This window comes from Misgurnus anguillicaudatus, chromosome 25 (genome assembly GCF_027580225.2).
Source record: "Misgurnus anguillicaudatus chromosome 25, ASM2758022v2, whole genome shotgun sequence".
Lineage (NCBI taxonomy): Eukaryota > Metazoa > Chordata > Actinopteri > Cypriniformes > Cobitidae > Misgurnus > Misgurnus anguillicaudatus.
Window position 1 is genome coordinate 30,998,888 of NC_073361.2, and position 22,531 is coordinate 31,021,418.

The 22,531-nt window shown below is 37.5% G+C and overlaps 3 protein-coding genes across 4 annotated transcripts in view; 1 reads left to right on the forward strand and 2 right to left on the reverse strand.

Moving 5' to 3' along the window:
* mybpc2b (myosin binding protein Cb) overlaps positions 1-8,560 on the forward strand; it is a 33,210-nt gene extending 24,650 nt beyond the window's left edge. Inside the window, exons 22-29 of the mRNA XM_073864304.1 lie at positions 1,411-1,578; positions 1,654-1,739; positions 1,869-2,067; positions 3,015-3,154; positions 3,318-3,477; positions 4,791-4,927; positions 5,160-5,346; positions 8,319-8,560. Of these exons, the coding sequence (XP_073720405.1) occupies positions 1,411-1,578; positions 1,654-1,739; positions 1,869-2,067; positions 3,015-3,154; positions 3,318-3,477; positions 4,791-4,927; positions 5,160-5,346; positions 8,319-8,344 (1,103 nt within the window). The 3' untranslated portion in view covers positions 8,345-8,560. The remainder of the gene's footprint in view (positions 1-1,410; positions 1,579-1,653; positions 1,740-1,868; positions 2,068-3,014; positions 3,155-3,317; positions 3,478-4,790; positions 4,928-5,159; positions 5,347-8,318) is intronic.
* LOC129425815 (immunoglobulin kappa light chain-like) overlaps positions 1-22,531 on the reverse strand; it is a 688,217-nt gene that overhangs the window by 54,631 nt on the left and 611,055 nt on the right. The window lies entirely within an intron of this gene.
* lrrc4bb (leucine rich repeat containing 4Bb) lies at positions 13,012-21,546 on the reverse strand. Of its 2 annotated transcripts, none has more exons than XM_055181386.2 (5): positions 21,013-21,546; positions 20,843-20,907; positions 19,476-19,610; positions 19,079-19,349; positions 13,012-18,709 (listed from the first exon to the last, which is right to left on the reverse strand). In XM_055181386.2, the coding sequence occupies exons 4-5, from the start codon at positions 19,319-19,321 to the stop codon at positions 16,802-16,804; spliced, it is 2,151 nt and encodes a 716-aa protein (XP_055037361.2). In that variant the 5' UTR covers positions 19,322-19,349; positions 19,476-19,610; positions 20,843-20,907; positions 21,013-21,546; the 3' UTR covers positions 13,012-16,801. The 2 variants fall into 2 exon arrangements, with proteins under 2 accessions (XP_055037361.2, XP_055037360.2); XM_055181385.2 differs by having other exon boundaries at positions 19,469-19,610.

The window sequence follows — 22,531 nt, forward strand, 5'->3', positions numbered from 1 at the left end:
AGATTCAGAGCGATTATCAAAACATACACGGAGTTTAAAATTAGTAAATAACATTTTGATTTCAGTTTTTTCATAAATTGTGTAAGTGCGCCATCAATGTTTTCTCTTAATTGAGATCACTCGTCATTGGCGGGGAAAGAGTTAAAGATATCAATGTTATATCTTTACATTTATGTAGGATGACTTTATATTGGAAACACAAAGAATTACTTAAGCTGTGTTTTACAAACTGGGTCACATACTGTATAGCTTAAAAATTATATTTTAATGTTTTCAATACTGATTATTTATGCATTTGTTTTGAAATTTGTTCAATTAGAGTATCTGATACAATTTCAACCCAACAACCTTAATATAACCGCAATATATTGGTGCAAATACACAGCAGTATTTACATACATATACTTTTATTAAAACATTAATGTATGAACAAATGAAACACAATATGAACCAGTTCAAAGGAATAAATTAAACTGCAACATTTTTGCTTACTGAAGCTTTCAAAAGACAAATATCATGAAACTAAATTGAGTGCCGCAGGTATGACGTATTTTTGTTGGCCAACCCGGAAGTTAGTTGGATACTGTTTTTTTTCACAAAAACTTTGCATTTAACAAAAGTTTATGACACATACACATTTTGACCAACAAGGTAATTTTCACAGATGAACACAACATATATGAATTTTAAAGTCTAAATGCATTTACTAGATATTTAATGCTAACCTTATGCTGCGTACACACCAAACGTGAAACATCGTGTTCCTCGCTCTATGTTACTCGCGGGATTTAACTTTATTTGAATTTTTTGCTTTAGTTGAATATTTTCAACTTGTGCGAAGACACGTTTGAGGCGAAAAGTGTATGTTTTCACGGCAATCACGACAGCCAATTTGTGTCATTCGCATTGCGTCTATTCGCGTATTTGCAACACTACACAACTATCTCTCAACATCAACGTCATCACCACCAGGCTTCTTTCAAACTTTATTAAACACATTTAAAAACATGTTCCATGATAAGGAAATCCTCTGTGGTTGAATCTTTGTTGGGAATTGTGCCCATGTTGCGTCATTTTGAGATCTTCATGCATGAAGATGTTTGTAGTCCCATGAAGCAACTTTTTAAGACACGTTAAAGCATTAAAAAGTTACGAGTGATGATATTTCTGGTTTGCTTTATGTCATAAAATAAAACGTGAAAATATTTTGGGCTTGTGTTAACCCAAGATTATATTTAAGGATAATTCAAAAAACCTAGATGGAAGTGCAAATATGTTAACTCGCTTCTGGGTTTTGCCACAAAAATACATCAGCCCTATGGCGCTCTATGGCAAAAAGACACAAGAGGAAGCTTATATCAATAATTTAAATCATGCTTTAATCATCCTGACACTGTTTTCATCTATCAGAAACGGAGTGGCACCCTGCAAACACCGACCCAGTCGAGCGTCAGAGTTTTGTGGTGAGAAACTTGCCCACCGGTGAGAAGGTGAATTTCCGTGTGGTGGCTGTAAACATCGCAGGCCGCAGTCCACCTGCGCTGCTCAGTCAGCCGGTCACCGTCAGAGAGATTATGGGTAAAAAGAAATTCAAGAAAGTGCATCTCTATCATATCTCTGTTCCCTATCAGTAACGTTTGCCTTTCCGTTCAGAACATCCCAAAATCCGTCTTCCTCGTGAGCTCAGAACAAAGTACATCAGAAAAGTTGGTGAGAAACTCAACCTTCTCATCCCCTTCCAGGGAGTGTGTTTTTCATTTAAAGCTGACAGTCTTGGTGCTGATTGGTTGATAACTGTGGTACCGTATTGCTTAAATAACTTATATGTGTGTTAAAGAATATTGTTTAAAACCATTTATGTGAATGTGCAGGGAAAACCTCGACCTCTCGTGCAGTGGTTTAAGGATGGACAACCCGTGGATGAAAAGAAAGTGGGTGTCAGGAATACAAACGTCGACACTATCCTCTTCATCCGCTCTGCTGAAAGAGAACATTCAGGAAAATACACTCTTGTCGTAAAAATCGAGAATATGGAAGACACGGCCACCATTGATATACGCGTCGTAGGTGAGAACATAGATTTCCTTTAAAGGGGTGGTGTAATTATATTTCATGCATTCAGACTTATTGACACAGTTTTAGAGTTGTTTCCTCATTACAGAGTTACAGAGTATTTCTGTGCCGAATGCACTTCGCCAGGGTTCATACAAGTTTTGAAAAGTTTTTTCCATTACGGGTCCAGCTGACGTTTCTATACGTATCAATTCTTTATATGGGCACTTCCCCTGGAAAACCCCTCCCACCCGTCAATCAGCGGGAGACGCTAGAACTTACAAACATCATGTGACAGCTTTGTTTAATTTCAAAACTCAACAATGGCACGAAAGCAGAAGTGTGTTTTTGGATGTAAGGAGAAGAAAGCCAGCCTTATGAAAACAATGGATATAGTTTATTATCCGGGGTAGCTGCGGAGTTTGCCGTGTGTGTTTGATGCGGTGGATTTTCCAACCGGGTCATGAGTTGCATGCGGTAAGTAAGACTTCTGACACGGACATGTAGTGAATCATAAGTTAAACAGTGTTGTATAGTGTTGCATGACTCGTACTCGCTCCTCCCGCGGAAGTAACTCCTCCTTCTTCATTTTTTCGTACGTTATCGGAAAGATTCGGTAAAGCTAATCTTTCTTTTATAAATCTGATTAAACTAAAGACTCTTTAGAGATATAAAGGATGTAATACCACTCTATAGATACTCCAGATTAACATCAGAAATGCAGAAACAGCGTGTGTTATGTGAGCTTTAACATTAGGGGGTCTATGACATTGACTGTCTCTTGTGGCCAGTCGATGAATTGCAGTTTCCGTATTGGAAAATTCATTTGATGAACTAAATTTAATGACAATTATATATATAAATACATTTATGCAGTTTAGTATTTCTTTTAGTTGCTATGATGATCGCCATTCTGTGTGCAAAACATCCTGAACTTCATGACTCCTGAACTCTCTTCACAGATAAACCTGGAGCTCCAACCAAGGTGCATGTGACCGATGTCTGGGGTTTCAATGCGGCTTTGGAATGGACAGCACCCAGAGATGACGGCAACACTGAGATCACTGGATATACAATTCAGAAGGCTGACAAAAAAACCATGGTGAGAGATACGATTTCCACTTAGCCACACTAACCTTCATTAAGGGATTTGTTAACAAAAATAAAATTCTGTCATGACTTCTTTCATGTATTTGAGTTTGAGTTTTAAGCTGAAGTGTTTTTATAAAAACTAATCAATCGACTGTAATTCTTGCACTTTGAAGGAGTGGTTTACCGTCTATGAACACAATCGACGCACTCACTGTACCGTCTCTGACCTCATCATTGGAAACGAGTACATGTTTCGTGTCTACAGCGAGAATCTCGTTGGTCTCAGTGAAGATCCCTGCATGAGCAAGAACACAGCTGTCATTTCTAAAACCGGTCAGTGCCATAAACTGCATGAATGTTTATCTTTAAATCATACGTGATCCCAGTGATATTGTTTCTTTGTATCTTTATTGTTATAGTTGTAGATTGGACTCCACTATTATTTTAAATTTCTTTTAAAAGTCAAGGCCACAATATATAAAGAAATTAATTAAATATTGCAATGGTTTGCAAAAACCACATTTCAATACTTCAAACTGTTACAGTATGTAAAGTCAGAGTTTAAGGTTGATGGATATAGTGAAGACACTGCTGAGAGGGATGCTTTCTTTTCCTAGAAAAAAATATGAAACTTAATGTAACTCTCACAATGATTAAATAATCGTCTCATCGCGATTGTTTGACCTCATCGCCATGATTTCAGGTCACCGCAATGATTGCACATGTCTCTAAAAAACACAAGGGGGAGCTGCAGCGCCTGTATAAATGAGACATTATTTAATGGCGCTCCTTGAATGACAGTATAACACGATACATTGCAAAGCCATTCAATACAGTGGAAAAACAATGTTTAAAGAAATGCTGCAAAACTTTGATAAGAAGTATGAACTGCCAGATATAACATCTAAAACAGCAAATCCAAATTTAGGGAAGTGAAGGATGCTATTTTTAAGGATCTGTAAGGAATTTTTTTTTGCAGCCACTACAGACATGTGGTCCAGTGCTAATATGACCCTAGTAGGATTTTATTTCATTAAAAAATGACTTTTAGTCGGAGCCAATGGTGTAGTGCTCCGACATATGGTGCAAACACACTTCCTGCGACCCGAGTTCGAATCTCGGCTCGAGGTCCTTTGGCAATCCCATAGCCCTCTCTTCACCCTGTACTTTCCTGTCGCCTCTCCATTACTTACTATCAATAAAGGCAAAAAATCACTTTTAAATATATGTATTTACTTTCAGGTAAACCTTGAAAAACCTTGATTTAATTTTATAATTACAACGTGTGAAATTATTTTATAAACAAAAAATGTATAAGAATTAAATGTCAAAGCAATAAAACAGTCAATTTATCATCATAATCGGCACAATTTATTAGACAATTAACCGTCAGCCACATTTCATAATCGTGACAGCCAGAGGTACAATAACTCCTTATTTAGCAAGCTGTTTTATATTGCATTTTTCTTAAATATCGTGCAACCCTGTTTAAGACACAATATGTAAGATTTTTGACATTAGAAATATTACATCATCCATGAACAGGATTTATTAATTAATTTAAAAAAAGTCATGAATATAAAAATGTTAGTTGTAGCCCTAGTTTAAAGATTTAACATTCATTTCTCAACGTTTCTAACCATCAGATACGGCACATAAAGTTTCTCCTTACAAAGAAATGGATATGAACTGTGCTCCGAAATTCACGGCTCCGCTGGTTGACAGATCTGTGACTATGGGTTACAGTACAGCCATCAGCTGCGCAGTCAGAGGCTTCCCGAAGGTAAGAGACCCAAGATATGAACAACTAAATGCACTTACTCTGTATTAAAAGGGTGAGGTTTTGTCATTTATACATTTATCATCATGGAACCTCATTTACATTTGTTTCTCAATTTAAATATTAAACTAATTTGACTGAAATGCCACAAATGTGAAAAGAATGAATAAGCATTAAACTTCACTGTTGAAAGCAATTGCATAAAATAACATCACCCATTTGTCTGTCCATGCAGCCCAAGATTATCTGGATGAAGAATAAGATGATCATAGGTGATGATCCAAAGTTCCTGATGCAGAATAATCAGGGAGTTGTGACTCTAAACATCCGTAAGCCCAGCACCTTTGATAGTGGAAAATACACCTGCAAGGCTGTCAATGAACTCGGAGAAGATGCCGTGGAATGTAAACTGGAAATCAGAGGTAATGTGAATAAGCGGAGTACTGGATTATAACACTAGATGGCGAACCGCATACAGGAACGCCTTCGTGTTTCTTTAATGAAACTGCTGCATCATGTTTTCTAGCAAACCTCATGATCAAGAAACCCTTTATAATGTTATGTTTTAAGACATCATTTGACCCACAGATATTATAAATAAGCAGGAGGGCATTGCAATCCAACATTTCCAGGCGAATGAGCTTTGAAGTGCATTAGTTATCTGACTACACACTGAGTTTTACAAACATGTATCCGTTTACTTCATTAAGAAATAATGACATTAAGAAGGTCATGCCTAATCTCTTTTGACTAATGTAGATATCATCACCTTCTTTATTTGTCATTGAGAATCAATGGAGCATTAAAAATAGCAAATACAACTCATATTATTGTTGATATTATGCACATGTTTGCATATATTTAATGTAGACCAAAAAGCATTAATCCAAAACATGTTTGTTTGTTCTATAATATGCATATAACCTAAATGCGTCAGGTCAAATGGTTTCATTGTTTTTTCACTGAACATTGTAGGAAAAGTTATTTATGCCTTTGTGTTCAGTATAATTTAAAACATAGAACATGCAAATGATATGCAAATGTAATATGACAAGCTATTTATTTATTTATACATAGATGTAATCCATGTTTTATTGCTCTTTATGAACACTGTATTCTGACTATGGTGTAAAAATGCAGCACAAAGTTTTGCTGCAATTTCGAACCAACAACTCGGTTTTGCAAGTCAATCCAACCTACTATATTAAGTTTTGAAAAACTTAGAAAAAACAAGTTGAAATTGTTAAACTTAATTTAAGTTAAAGTAACGTAACAATTATGTTGATTTGACAAAAATGCCGTGCTTTTTTACAGTTTAGGGTTGTTTGTTTTCAATCAGATTTATAAGTATTGTAAAGTTCATTAGTTGCGGGTTAGTAGATTTAAAGGTGCTGTAGAATAAAAAAACTATATTTACCTAGGCGTAGATGAATAGTAAGAGTTTTGTACATGGTAATGACATATCGTGAGCCCTAAAACACGATTGTTTCCTCCTCCTTATGTAAAACTTGGGCATGCAGAAGACTGATGGAAAACAGACCAATCTCAACATTACACCAACCCTAACCTTATTATTCATGACTTCTCCAAATAGTGCAAAAATATACTACTTCATTCAAAGGAGAAGTCCTAGGGTTGTAAATGGACATGTAAAATTGTCTCTCGATCATTTTTGCACTTATTAAAGTTTCATAACTTCTATTTAGATATCAAGGAACATTTTAACATATTTTTTCAATGCATTCTTTGGCACCTTTAAAATAGTAAATATAATGTCTCAATATGCAGAAACTTAAAAAAAGTACTTAAATTGGTAACATAATTTTTTTTATTTCTTTTAACTTAAATGTGAAAAAATAAGTTGAATTTATTTATTTATTTATTTATTTATTTTAGGTAATTTTTTAATTTTCACTTTTTACAGTGTGGTATGCCAGAATGTCCTGGGTAAAATAAGTGCACTAAAATACACTTAATATATAAAGAATTAATCTTTAGTACTTTTTAAAATAAACTTAAAGGGGTGGTTTCCCGGACAAGGATTATCTTAAACCAGGATTAGGCCTTAGTTTAATTAGGAAATACAACTAGTTTTAACAAACATACCTTAATAAACACATTACTGGTGTGCATTTTGAGGCAAAACAAAGGGCAATGGTGTATTTTAAGATATGACAGTGCAAGTTGTATTTAGTTTGAAAAGCTCTTACATTTATTTTAGTCTAGGACTAGTCTATCCCTTCCTGGTAAACCGCCCCAAAGTGTGCAGTATTTATTCAAGTATTACTGGTATTTAGCATAACATTTTAAAGTGCACTGAAGTAGGACCTATACTTGTAATTATATTTGCCCGTTTGTTATGTTTTATTTAGCACAAAAAATAATGTACTACAAAAGTATATTTTTAGTATATTCAAGTATACTTCGTTTTTACGTGGGGTGGCCTCATTTACCAGAATTTCTAATAAATATCTTTTGAGGGGGTTATACTGTATTGTGGCACTGAAATAATACTATATTATTTCAACCCAATCTCAAGGCATGTTGTGGTATAGTCACAAAATATTTCATTTATTTATTCGTGTTCATGGACATGATTTTCCGTTTTTTTTTTATTTTTTTTATTGAGCATGAATGAGACCAAAGACAATTTTCCAGCCTTGGTTGGACAATAAAGTTGTATTCTATTCTATTCTATGTCTTTTTTGTGTCACTCAGATTTCTATAAATAGTTTTTCATGTCCGTAGCACAACTTTCTTTTTCATGTCATTTTATGTATTTGTTTTTTAACTCAAGTGGGGTATGCAGCAGGCATGTATTTTGACAAGACACATGATGCACATGATCCACATGACGCAATGAACACATATTTTGCCCTTATGAGCAACACGAATGACACTTCTAACACAGATTTTAAATTTGCGTTCCTCAAAAGAAAAGTAACCGGACGGCACTGCTCAAACCGCAACTTTAACCCAACCCAAAGAGAAAATAGTTTCAAAACCAGAAGAATAACATGTAGAAACCAATAAACACCAAATCTAACCCTAAACGACAATGATGGGGGGTGGAAAAAACAATACATAAAATGACACGGGAAAGAGGGTCGTGCTGGGGACACGAAAAACAATTTATAGAAAAGTGAGAAATCGTATCCATGAACACGAATAAATAAATCAAATGTTTCGTGACTATACCACAAAATGCCTTGAAGTAGGGTTGTATTACTTATTGCAGTATTACCATGATATCTTCATGTAACAAGATGCATGTCCAAAGACAATAAAAGCTTATCTGTCAGTGTAACTACATTGGTCACACTGTTGAAAAAGGCAGAGAATATCAGATCTATTTTGATCATTTCTTTCTTTTCTCTTTCTCTGTTAACCTCAGCTACGCCCCATGAGAAGAAGGAATAATATAAATGGAAACCGCTTCAACAACAGTGATGAAATGAAGAGGAAATGACATCTATTGAAAATAATAAACTTGTGTTTTAAAATCAGTGGTGTTTGCCAGACCTCCTGTATGAATGAAATAACATCTATTAATTTGAACGCTGGCTCATATGTGCTTAACATTTACTCCGGTTCTGTAGCGTTTGAAGGATTTGAATAAACACTTGCTTGACTGCATTTAGCCCAATGAGAAGTATTTTGATCAAAACTATAGCAACCGCTGACGTCGTGCAACGTACATGTATGCATGCATGAGACGCTTGTTTTTTGTTTAGATGAAAAACATAAAACCTTTTCGTTTAGAGAAAATATTGTTAGAAATGTTTGATGCGTTTTGGGTAAAGTGTGATCGATTACCGTGAGCTAAAGACACCAACTCTCATGGCCATCATGTGCATAATATAAACTGTTATATTCTGGTATCTGAAGCTGTGTGATATAAAGCAAAATCATTTGGTTTTTCTATTTGTATACAAATGATGTGTTAGTCCAATAGTGTAGTAATGCAAAATGCATTTTGACACATTTAACTCTGCATGTGTTTCATTATCAAAACACACTGCATTTTCTTACCAAAACCCATCTCGCAAATATCGCTTGCAGTCAAATATCAAGACCACTTGGAATAATAAACAAAATAATGTCTTCTCGGTTTGACTCGGACAATTTACTGTATTAATTTGCATAAATCGTTGTATGCAGTTGTGTTTAGCCACTGCTGAGGCGATGCTGTAAGACCCATCACCATAGTTTCTAGAGGTTTCCATGGTAACTGAGCGACTATATATCTGCTGAGATGGAGGGGGGAACGGCAGAGGAGAGGGGAGAGCAGAAAGGTGAGGTTTGCAAAGCAAAGGGGAGGGGAGCGCCAATGAGAGGAGCGGAGAGGAGAGTCAGACTGCAAGGAAAGGAGAAAAAACATTGGCATGTCTTCAGAGACAATAAATACATGCATGTTAGAGAGAGAGAGAGAGAGAGAAAGAGGGGGTGGCTATTTTCAGCCTGTGGTTGTCATGGAAACAGAGGCCTCTACTGATGCAGACGTCCAATGTTCACAGATGTTCAGCACTTGAATCTGATTAAGAACAACTAGCAATAGCTTGGATAACCATCCAATATAAACTATTACATGCTGGTGTAAACATGACAGCATCAGCACCTCTCCAAACTAAATAAAAATCATCTTTACAACAAGAAGTACAATTAGCCATTGTGCATGAAAGATAACACGTCAGCATTATGCACTCGACGTAAGCGGCATCCCGTAGCACGCCTTCGGATTGACCAGTTCATAGTCATCCAGTTATAAACCAACCAAAGATTCAATGCTATGTTGATGGCATCCTAAAAACCATCGAAAGGTGTCGCTTGACAGGCACAGACTATATAGAAAAACACAGAAATGTATAGAGTCTGATTTTAAAACATACATACTGATGTGATAATCATCGCTCAATCACTCGATCACCAGCAACCCCCACCCGTTTTGAAGGACAGAGGGTTTCCCACATTTCACAGTTGCTATGGTAACGCTGCAGCGGGAGCAGGCGGTCTATGCAGGAAGTATGTGGAGTAAACTGTAGGTGATGCTACAGGAAAACTGGGATTAACCCCTAGAAACAAACCTCTTAAGGTTTGTATTGTTAAAGCACTTCCAGTTTTCTGGGGTGACCAATCATGAATGAGATTATTAGGAGTATTGAAGTCTTCAAGGAATCTTATGAGTAGTACAATCAAAAAGTGTACATTAGATACGCAATTTTATAACACAGTAATCCTGTGAACACACTGTCTGTGAAAATCCATCTGAAGTCATTTGTATTTTACAGTTTTCTACATAAATTCACCTTACATAATGTTAAATATATATATATACAGAATATAATATAATCTTGAAATCTTTAATATTGCGAGACTAAGGTCATGTCAAAATTGTATGATTTTATGATCATAATCTCATCATCATTAGATTATGAGACTTTAGTCTGGATTTTAAAGACAGGATCACTGATATACATGGTTGTTGATATACATTAAAATAAAAATAAACATTAATTGAGACTCATATGAATAAATAATCTTTCCATTGATGTATGGTTTGTTAGGATATGACAATATTTGGTGAGATACAACTGTTGAAAGTCTGGAATCTGAGGGTGCAAAAAATATAAATATTGAGAAAGTCCTTAGCAACACATATTAAAAATGATTTTAAAAAAAAGTATATATAGCTACGGTATGAAATTTATAAAAATAACTTCATGGAACGTGATCTTTACTTAATAACCTAATTATTTTTGGCAAAAAATCAATGATATTGACCCATACAATATATTGTTGGCTATTGCTACAAATATACCCTTGCTACATATGATTGGTTTTGTGGTCCATGGTCAAATTTTTTGACTAATAATATACACATTTGTATTATAAGCCTTTATGTAACCATTGATGGTTATAGACGGTTTCATCGGACCCACGTGCGTTGACGTGGTTACGCGTCTGGGTGGAACTTAACTTATGGTCTCTGTTTGTTTAACGGTCTGGCTAGTGTCTAAACTAAGCTCTGGAACAAATACCTCAAGAAAATAACAAATGTTTTGGTTTTTGGTGGGAGAGGAGATGGCGATCATGGATTACTGCTATTTGATGGGAAGTTTAGCAGTAGTTAACATTGTAGTATTTTAGTAGTTAGCTCAGTGTGATACGCTGTATGATATATCAACTAAGGTAATCTAGTTGTTGTTTATTTTGCTTGTTATCAGAAATAATCTAATATAAAAGGACTCTGTGTTATTGATATTTTGCGAAGTTTACCGGAATTAACGTTTCTTTCACGAAAGCCATTTGTTTATGTTGTTACTGATGAAACCGTCTATATAAAGTAAACAAACGAATAACATATGGCAACAAATATATTTTTTATATATTTCAAAATATACAAAATGTCCAAATAATATATTTGCTGAAATATATTTTGGAATGTTCACAAAAAATATCTTTCGCTGATAAAAATAAATACAGTTTAAAGCATTAAAATATATATTTAGTGCTCCATATATTTCAGTCCAAGGAAATATATTCACATTGCATTGGAAGAAAAACTTTGTTTATGTTACAAACCTGCAAATATAAGAATTTTAAAAAGGTCAAATTAAATATATTTTCTACAGAGCCCCTAAGGGGACATGGAGCAAAAATTAAATAAAGTGTAGTTTGTAGTTTCGCATGCGCACATGAAACTATCGCATGCTCACGTGAAACTTTCACATGCGCACGTGAAACTACTGCGTTTATATTTATATCGTGTGAGCATGCGATAGTTTCACGTGAGCACATGAAACTAAACTTTAGATTTTTTTACTCCAATGTCACCTTAGGGGCTCTGTAATTTTCCACTTAAAATATACTCTCTTCCACTTAAAATATACTCTATAAAATTAAGTTGTATTTAGCATATATTTAAAATATATTTTGGCATTTTTGCCATATGGGATGTAAAATTTGAAATGTATTTGCTTGCCATTAAAATACATTTTGAAATATATGTTGATAAAGGTGAAAACAAAATGTATTTCCAAATTAAAAAAATATATTCAATTGAGCATTACTATCTGCAAAACGTATTTAGCACCTATTTAAAATATATTTTTGGCAGGTAAATGTATTTTGTGCCGTATAGGTCATTTTTTGTGGCAAATAACATTATGCCATTAATGTTGCACGGTCTTTTCTGTTGGGTAACAGTGTAACTGCAAGCTTGAAGAAAAAAAAAAACATCCAGACCACAGGACATAAAGGCTGGTAAATATGGTTTGTGCTGACCACAGAGTGTTTTGTGTGGTCTATTATTCACAGCTTGAACGCCATCATAAAACCTTTATCATTCATTTGGTATTTGGAAACCCTCAAACTATGAACTAGATGAACTAAATCTGAATACATCATCAAAAATGTTACGTTAATGTTCTTTCAACTGATGTCATTTTTTTGAAGAAATTTTTTTACACATTTTATTTTGGTGCAGTGCTGCCACGTGAAGTCCAGTGTTACTATCTAAGATCTAAGTTCTTGAAGCAACACCAGTGGCCTCATTTATAAAATGCGATTTGATCGTAAATACGCAAAAATCCACGGCAAAGTCTATATTTATAAAAACTGTCTTTGACGTAGAAAAGTGCCTAGCGCCACGTCAGGGTCTGAGCAGACATATGCATTTTTGATTGTCCGATTGCTGTAGGTTTTTGGAAATATAAAGGATTCTTGGGTTTAAACATTGACAAGCGCTTTAATTTATAAATTAATTTTATTTATTAATGTATCTGGAAGTTGGTAAAGAAAAGTTGGACTAAATTTGGGGATAATTTGACTAAATGTAAACAATTCTATGCCAGGCTTACTTCAGCCACTGAATTAGGCCACACCCTCTTTCTTAAACCCCACCCTCCAAAAGAAACAAGCGCCATTCCGAATACATAATAAATGTATAATAAATTCCAGACAAAATGTATCGATTTAAATTCTCACTCGCTACAAACGTGTCGTCCACACCCACTGCTATTTCTGTACATGTCAGACATTAAAAATGGCTTACAGCACCTACAACATAAGAGACACAGTCAGGATACTAAAGCCAAAATGTCCATGTTTATTGGTAAAGATGGTCTCTGTGTAGTGAATGGCGTACTGCAGAGGCTTACACGCACAGTTAAGCATTTGCCACAACCTTTGACCCAGAACTGATGGGCAGTCGACTTACTCTCCACAGCTGACCTACACAGCATCAACATATAAAAACAAAACTAAAGAAACATAAAATATTCAGTACAAATAAATAAGTAAACAAATAAAGAACAGAGCTAAATGAAACAGAGCCATTACAGGAGCAGTACTGTAGTTTTAGATGCAAAAGAGATGATGAGAGATCTCCGCTGGGGAATACAGTTAGAGAGAAATATATACCGTATGCATTAACCTATCACAAACATGTCCGGATGACATTAAACATCAAAGTCAAAATAAAAATAAACCTTATTTTGCATTGTGAAATCATTTTCATGACATTTCTTATTAGTGTAATTTAATAATATTATATATAAAATAAAGTATGCTTTATTGTACTATTTGTCATCTTTATGTTGATTTGAATTTTTAAAAAAATATATTTTATGTATTTCAGTAATTGGCATTTAATAAGAATCAAAATTGAGACAAATATAAATAAAAAAAAACAAGTTTAACTTCTCATTATAACATCAATGGAAATTTGGCACTTAAATGTGGTTAGCTGTCATGACAATGTCACAATGTAAAAGTTCCTAAAAAGGCTTTTTTATTTGATTTTGATGTGAAATCTGACCTGGACATGTTTCAATGAGATTTACCAATCAAGAGACCGAAAGAGAAATGCATATTTCCAAAAATTCTGCCTCATATCCTGAAGAACTGTGTTTTGCTAATGGTACGTCAAAAAATAGAGAATATTTACATCTTTAGATTATATACATGGCAATACATGAACACATGGGTCAGTATGAGATGAAGAAAGAAACAGAGACCCGCCACATAAAGAGTTAAAGTCCATAACACGATCTGACGTCTTGCTCAAATACACAGCGACCACAAAGTATTTACCAAATCAGAAATAGAAAAATTCGGGCAAATTTGAAATGAACTCTCATAAACCAATGCAAGAAAAAACAAACACAGAGAAAAACATCCCGCCGAATGAAAGCAGAGAAATTCATTTACCTCCTGATGACTTTAGCCTTCGACGTCACGTTCATAAAATATATAAAGATTCAAACATGACTAGTCGATTAAAGCTTCAGTCTGTGAATCAGATTTGACTTGAAACAATTAGAAAAAGCCATGAAATCAATACCGATGTGGATTTTAGATGATGTCTGATAGCTTTAAAGTCAAAACCAATTATTAACTTAGTCTTTTGCTTTAGATTTTTTTAATAGAAACATGTCAACACATCAAACCTTTTCATTGAAACAAGAGAAAGAATTGAAGAAAAACGGCAAGGATGTTAGAAACTGAGGTATCTGGGTTTACTCTTCGAATCGTGTCCCTGTCTCTACGGTCACAGACGTGATATATTTTGTCATTTCAGCATCATCTGACTGCACACGATAGGCTCAAATGTTCAAATCTGGCATACAACTACATATCAGCGTTTTACTGCATGTGATTTTTTTGCATTTGTAAGATAAGCTTACATCTTTTCAAATCTCAACGTGTTTTTCTCGGTTAGATTTTCTACTGTTGAGGACACGGAGCCCACACAGGTTCCTCACATTAACTAACCTGTTCCTTATATTGACGTAATTATGATTTACCTATGTTCCCCATCAGCAGATGACGGTCAGATGCTACAATACGCTTTTAAGAGCATTTCCTGGCAATGATGCTGTTGCTAAGCAACCATGCTGGATATTCAAACACAATCATCTTTTGTACTGTAGGGAGAAACAATAAAAGAAACGAAAAAAAAATGCAGAGTTTATCCCATAATTTAATTTTGAAGAATAGCAGGCAGACATTTGAGGGACCGGTTGACTGATATCGGGGTTAATGTCCTCAGATTGCTGATGTATGTATGAAGGTTTGCCTAAATGAAAAAGATTAATTAGGAAGCGGAGAACTAGATTAAATCCAGAAACAAATTGCCCAATTTGTCAAGTTTAGTGTAATTTGATTTATGAAGGTTCCCATCGTAATTCATCCTTTTAGGGAAAGAAAAGGATCAATCTGTTTTAACGACATCATCCTGATAAAAAGAAAATGATGAATTGGAAATTAATAAAGGAATAAAGTTTAATGCAGCAATAACAATGATACACGCATGTGTACTCGACTCCATTAATGGCACATTGCACATTGTTAATACACAACTCAAAGCTATTCAAGGATGAAGACCTTGATCAATAAAATGCTTTATGTAGTCAGCAGCGACTTCTAGAAGTTGGTTGTTGTATGGCTCCATCGGTCCACAAATAACCCTGATGCTTAAACCTTCGCCACAGACCACCGATTCAATCTATAAACTTTATAGTACTTGAAAATCTTTACATTAGATTAAGTCATATTGCAAAATCTTTGTTCAGAAAAATCTGAGCATTTTCAGGATTCTCCCTTTAAAAAATCTAAAATGTTTGAAAGTGTGTCTGGGTCAGCTCGGACAAACTCTGTGCTGTACATCCCAGGATATTTCAAAGCCTCGATAAAGCTTAAAAATGGACCTTTCCTAATACACGTTCCCGGCCTTATTCATTGCACAAATAAAGAAATCTTTTAGTGGAACACAAGGACAAACGTCACAAATCAATCCTCTGTTCACCAATCTGATCGGCTCATTCGAGTCCTAGTCAAGACCAAATCCAGATTCAGCTTATCTGCACTCAAAACTCTCCGGTCTTGGACTTGACTCAAATTCAAATGAGCCTACATGACTGATTCCCAATACAGAAAGTGTCACCCTACACCGTTCATTTGAAAGTACGTCAGATAACGAAAGCCAAGGAATGGGATTTCTTTTCCAGACACGTTCGGTGACACCCTGCACATCAAAATCAACACCCAATGCCAGTGAATTAGCCCTTACACATCGCTCTTTCATTTGGCACTAACAAGGAAACAAACGCTCGATATCTCTCAAACTTACATATGCACAAGAGCTTGCTTGCTGGCGGCGGGTACCATAGTACGTCTGCTGATGACAGTGTAAAAAAACAGCACACAAAGATGTCTTCACATGGAAAGGCCTTTTCTCTGCCTCCTTTCTGGGTATCGTACAATGAAAACGTATGTCACCCTGAAACTGGTGTCTTCTGAAATTCAGATAATGAGCTTATGAATGGATTCTCACTTGTGCTAGATTCCAAATGGCGTTATAAAGCGATGGAAATGTAAGCATGTGTTCTGGATCACAGCGGTTTAAGTCTTTATTTCCGGATTAGTCTCAGCATATGCCGTCTCTTCCACACACACAAGCGCGCACACACACAGGTACACTACCTAGTGAGGAACGTAAGATGAATAATGGAACCTCCAGGAAGTGTAAATGTGTGTATGCTTGTATACAGGTCTGTAAGCTGCTGTACATCTGTGTGATTGTGTCGCTGGACTGTGGCAAACCAACATTTATGTAATTACACTACTTTAATATAGACTATATTTTATACGAGGACACAACTCATAGGAACTGCAAAAAAGACGCTTGCTTTGGCACGTATGTACTCAGTAGCGCCATGTCCACTTCGTCTGTAAAAGCCTGTCTCTCTGTTCATTGAATGGAATATTCCATAGAATCTGTCGGAAAGAAACGGACTTCCATCATGTCAGAGACGTTGACAGTCACGCTGGCATACAAACCAGTCTGCCTTCCTTTCTGTGTGTGTGTGTGCGCGATCAGATCTGCGTCTCCTGAACGCTCTCCTTGGAACCGTTGGAAAGCAATAGTGGCTCAGTCTGCATGTTGGGACCGTGACTGAGACCTTTCAGAGTTCCGTGGAACGTCATCGCCATGGGAATGGGAATCGGCAGGGGGGGTGAAGTCGAGCCATCGCAAATTTTCATGGTTGGAGCCTGATTCTGGGAGGATTGGTTGGGTTTGTTGTTAAGCATTCCAGAGGACATGTTCAAGCCCAGAATGTTGTTGTTGAAGTGATGAGCTTTGTAATAGTGGTTCAGGTGATCGGGTTGCCCAACACTTGGCAGGGTCATGATCTCGGGTTCGTGCATTCTCGGACTCTGGCCACCTCCGCCTGTTCCTACTCCCGCATGGACGGTGCCCCCACCCGCGATGCCGCTAGCTCCACCACCAGATCCGATCTCATCTTCGACGTTAATGATCTCAATGGCACGTGCCGGGCCGTGGTGTTTGTGCAGCTGGTGTTGCTTGCGAAGTTTGTAGAAGACGACCAACATCACGGCGGCCATGAAGGTGATGGCCACAAAGCAGCCGATGATGATTTTGGTCGTCTTCATCACGTCCTCGAGACCCGACAAGTTGGCGACGTCTGTGATGGAGACGGTGTACGGGTGATCGGGTGCACGTGTGGCTCGGGGTGACAGGGAGGACAGCATGGAGCCGGTTGGACCCGGCGAAGCAGATGCGGCCGTCGGTCCCGGAAAACTAATAAAGGTCTCGGTGACAAACTGCCGGGCCGAATCGTGACCCTCTTGCCCCGACTCTACGGTTTCGACTGTCACGGTTGTGAAGTAGCTGTAGCCATTGCCTGGATCGGGCGCAGAAACGTTCAACACGGCTGTTGCGGTGGTATTGCCCGCAGAGTTGGTTACCATACAGGTATATGGGCCTGTGTCTTGCATGGTCACGTTGGTGAAGTTCAGGGTTCCGTCGTGCAGGACAGAGATTCGGACCTTGTACGCACCGTGGGTCATTAAGGTACCATTCGGGGTCAGCCAGTTAACGGAAGTCATCGATGTCCCGGTGCGGCATTTAAGCTCAGCGGCCATTCCCTCCGTCACGTTCAGGTCAGTCGGCGGCTCCACAATCACGGGTGCGTAGCAGGTGAAGTCTCGCTGGTCGAGATCTCCGATGTATCTGCCCTTAGCGCCAGGTGGCGCGTGACAACGTGCGCAACACGTGGAGTTATCGGGTACGGTTTCTTTCAGCCACCAGCTCAACCACAGAACGTCGCAATTGCAGACCCAAGGGTTGTGGTTCAGATGAACACGCTCCAACTGCTGCAGTGGGGTGAAGAGGTCGTGGGGCAGCGAGTGCAAAGAATTATGAGATAGGTTGAGCTCCTCCAGGTTCTTAAGATCGTCAAAGGCGTTCCGCTCGATGACGGAAATCCGAGAGTGCATGAGCCACAGTTTACGCAAGGAAACGAGGCCTTGGAATGATCCGGGCCGTACCACGCCCAGCTGGTTTCCTGATAGCTCCAGTTCCTCTAGACGCACGAGGGGTGTCAAGTTGGGTACATCCTTAAGCCCACACATGCCCAAATTCAGGAAACGTAGGTTCTCCAGCCCATCGAATGCCACCTCCGAGATGAAGCTTAGTTTCCGCAGCTCGCCAAGATCTAATCGCCGCAGCGATGGCACACGGTGGAAAGCGTACGCTGGGAGCGTCTCTATGGGATTGTTTCTCAGCCAGAGTTCACGTAGCTTACTCAAGTACTCGAAGGCCTGTGATGGAACCAGTGGCAGTCTGTTGTCAAACAACTCCAAGGTGATGAGATTGGGAAGGCCATTAAACGCTCCGACCTCAATTTGACGGATCTGGTTCTTAGACAACTGCAAAATCTCCAGGTGACTTAGATGCTTAATGGTGTCCGACTTGATCACCTGCAGAAAAGAGAGAGACAATTTGCCTGTGTTATATCTTTGTTTTGAAAGTAGATATTATTACCCTTACCTAACCATGGTTTATACATAGTTTTTGTAACAAACCATGGCTATGTTTTGGTTACCATGATTTAACTATAGTAAACATGGTTATTTGACTGTAGTAAAACCATGGTTAAATTTCATGAGGTTAATTTTGTGTGATAATAAGAACATCACCATGTTAATCCTTTTTTTTAACTTTGCATTACAAAACCAACTGTTAAAAAGTGAGCTTTCCAAGCATTCTTTTATTTCTTTGGTACAGCACATCATAACAAATCCAAGTTTACAGTATAGACTTGTATGGCATACAGAAGATGTTGTCACCTGTATGGAGTTCTCCTGTAGGTTGAGGTATCGAGTATTGAATGAGATACTCTGTGGAACTTCATTTAAACCTTTTCTGGTACAAATCACTCGACTGGCTTGATTCGAACAGCTACAGGGAGGAGGGCAGCTAGGACTCGCCTCAGCCAATCTAGGTCCAAGGAGGGTTGGCCACAATAACAGTTGGACCAACCAGATGAGGGGGGAGGGGCTGGAAAAGCCTGTTACCATAGCAGCCTGCATGGCAATTGGGTCATGTCCTGCCCCTTTCCTAAAAAAGGAAGCACCAAAAACACCTTAAAACTTTATCGTTCACTTAACAGAAAAATTTGAAAACGTGAACATGCGCTATCTATAACAACACACAAAAGAAGAAAATGTTGTTTTTACTATTAACTTCAGGTAATCAGGTAACTTGTGGCATCAAAGTGTAAATCCACGTGTTTGTTAACAGCACTGGATGCTGCTATGGGAATCTTCTGCTTTCCATCAGAATGGTCACAGTCAGCATTGGCTTTAGTGAGAGTCAGCACTGGTGGTGAGAGAGAGAGAGAAAGGACGAGAGAGGTCAAAAACTGCATATATGTACAGCTTATCATATTTCATACAGCTAAGGGTGTAATGACAAGTGGATCAGCAACAAAACCTGTGACCTCTAGGCCTGCCAAAGTGAAGCTGTTTACTGTCATGCTAATACATTTTCACTTTAATGTTGATTTTGTAAAGTTGCTTTTACGCCTTGTGGTTCCATAACTGTGGACCTATTCATTAACATAAACACTTTTCTTTTTCCTACATACTAAATCCTTCTTGAACTGCTTTTGTGTGGTCTTAAAAACACACCAGAAGGCAAAATTCAAAACTCTTCAGATATACACTTAATAGAATTTCCATTTCATCGATTCATAAACAAATGTGCCAGCTATTTTAAATGAGCCTAAGGGGGTGTATAGTCTTAAAGATACAAAAATTTAAAATACAATTTTACAAAAAATATAAACTATAAATTAAAGCTTTTGCATCTTTGCACATCACACGCAGGCGCATCCTCAATGTGTGTGTCTGCGCGCGCGCTCGTGTATGTGTGTGTGTGTGTGTGTGTGTGTCACAGGTGCGGTGGTGCAGCTTCACTGTAACCATGACAACGCTAAATTGATTTGCAGATGCTCGGTGTCGGAATCCGGTTGGGTGGCGGCGCTCTATTTGCTCTACGGCTCGGTTAAAACCCAACCACAGGCCAAAAAATCCCGAGCCGAATGTAAAGATTGAAATATCTATTTTATAATCGATAGTACAGGCCGTGAATCAATCATTTTCAAATAAAAGCCGCAGTATGTCTGTAATCTCCATTATGTACTGAAAGATACAGAGCGTCTTATAGTCTTATGTGACCGATAATCGGTGCACATGCATGTAAATGCGTTACTGACTGCGGCGTCTTTTTAACGGAGCCCGTCGTACGCGTTTGAAATACACAAGTGAGGGCCTGACACACACACACACACACACACACACACACACACACACACACACACGAAGACGCGCAACAAAATGGCACACGGCGCGGGTTTGATCGAGAAAAATGCAAATCAAAGCGTTATTTCCATAACTAAATGTCAGAGATTTCTCCAAAGGATATAACGCGTAATTACAACATCCAAATCGATTAAAACATAAAAGCAGTTAAATAAGCTAATGGAATAAATAAATAAATAAATTCATACATGCAATTGCGTGAAAGGAATGCTAAATGAGATGTCTTACCGTTCTTCTCTCATGCGTCTATATGGCATTATCCAAATCCGCATCATACATTTCCATGTGGCAACCTTTGGAAAAACCAAATCAATGCCAATCAAACACACAACACGCATTTGTAACCAAACCTAATCTCATAAACCATGCATATAATTAAACGGCAGTCTAATTTATACCTTCTCTTATTTCGACGGATCTCCTGATGATGTTTTGCGCTCTTCAATTGATGCTGTGTCTCTCCCACAGACCCGGAGCGCGAGAGCGCGTCACTGGCGCGCGGAATAACGCTCAATTTATACAGAACAAATGAAACCGCCGCAATACGAAAAGACACGACGCTATCGACGTGAACTGTGGATATCGATCGCTATTCGGTTAACCGCGATACAAGGCTGTAAAAAATTCATGCGCGCATTTTCGTTGATGGCATGCATGCAGCTCATTCGCGTCGTGGCCGTACAGATGGACGGATGCTGCACCCAGCGTAACGGCGCATCTTACGTAAAATCCGTAGCGTCGGTCCTGAATATTGCAAGCAGCTATAGAGATCTATACAAAACACACCTGCTGTAACCAATTACCCGCGATCTACTTTTCCATACATCCATGCATTCATCCATCCATAGCATCATCGAGTCGTCTGCGTGATGCGCAGCTGCAAGATCTGTGCTCGAGCTGGAGAGGGGTTGTTGTAGGAGGGGTGCTGGGGGGCTTTGTTGCAATGAAATACAGTGGGGTCCAAAAGAGACCTTCAGTTTAAATGTCTATGTTATTTACTTAAAAAAAAAAACATATGCTTAATAATAGATTACCAACAAATTTTTTGCAGGAATGCCATAAAATAAAAATTTTTGGTTCTCTGATGAATGTTTTAAGTCAATAATTCTTAAAAGAAACTACTTTCACACCTGCTTTTGTCCGCACCAAAGAACCTTTATGCAACAGAATGGATCTGTGCCATATGAACCTTTGCTTGAACAGTATTACCAACACAACAGAAACAATACTTTTGAATGCTCTCTCATTCATAGGTCACTTTGGATGAAACCTCTGCTACATGAATAAATGTAAAGGTAAAAATATGATAGGAAAGTTTGACACAAGCCCATTTTGCTTTAATACTGCATTCAGAATGATCTTTAATGCTTCAATAGTAGCAAACATAACATATAGGGTCAGTTTCGAGGACAGGGCTTATAGTTAAATAAAATAACTAAAATCCATGTTCGAGTTGTCTTAACTGAAAACAACTCGCACTGACATATCTTAAAATATATCAGTGCCATTATTATTATTATTATTATTATTATTTTAAATGCACACCAGTTACATTTTTTTGTATGGTATGTTTGTAAAAAACAACTTAAATGTCCCAATACATATTCAAGGTCTAGACCTGGATTAATCTAATCCCTGTCCAAAAAAATTATCCAGTAGTCATTCACTTGGTCAGGGTTTGCTTGCTGTGATCTACAAATAATGCAGGATCTTCAGGCCATAATCTTTAATAGGTAAAGTAACACCGTAAATAATCTATAAAAATTCAGGCTGTTAAAACACTTGGATGTATATATATATATATATATATTATTGATTTTTACAGTAGTTTACAATGTGTGGTCTTTGGAATGGTACTGGCTTTCCATGAATGAGGGTCATTTGTAACATTAAAATAATGGGTTGTCCTGTTTCATA

Bases quoted from the DNA above. Each gene is read 5' to 3' on its own strand.
- lrrc4bb (XM_055181386.2), bottom strand. From the start codon at position 19,321: ATGCAGGCTGCTATGGTAACAGGCTTTTCCAGCCCCTCCCCCCTCATC. The intron at 18,710-19,078 runs GTGACAACATCT...TCTTTTCTGCAG, and splicing joins TACAGGAGAACTCCATACAG to GTGATCAAGTCGGACACCAT.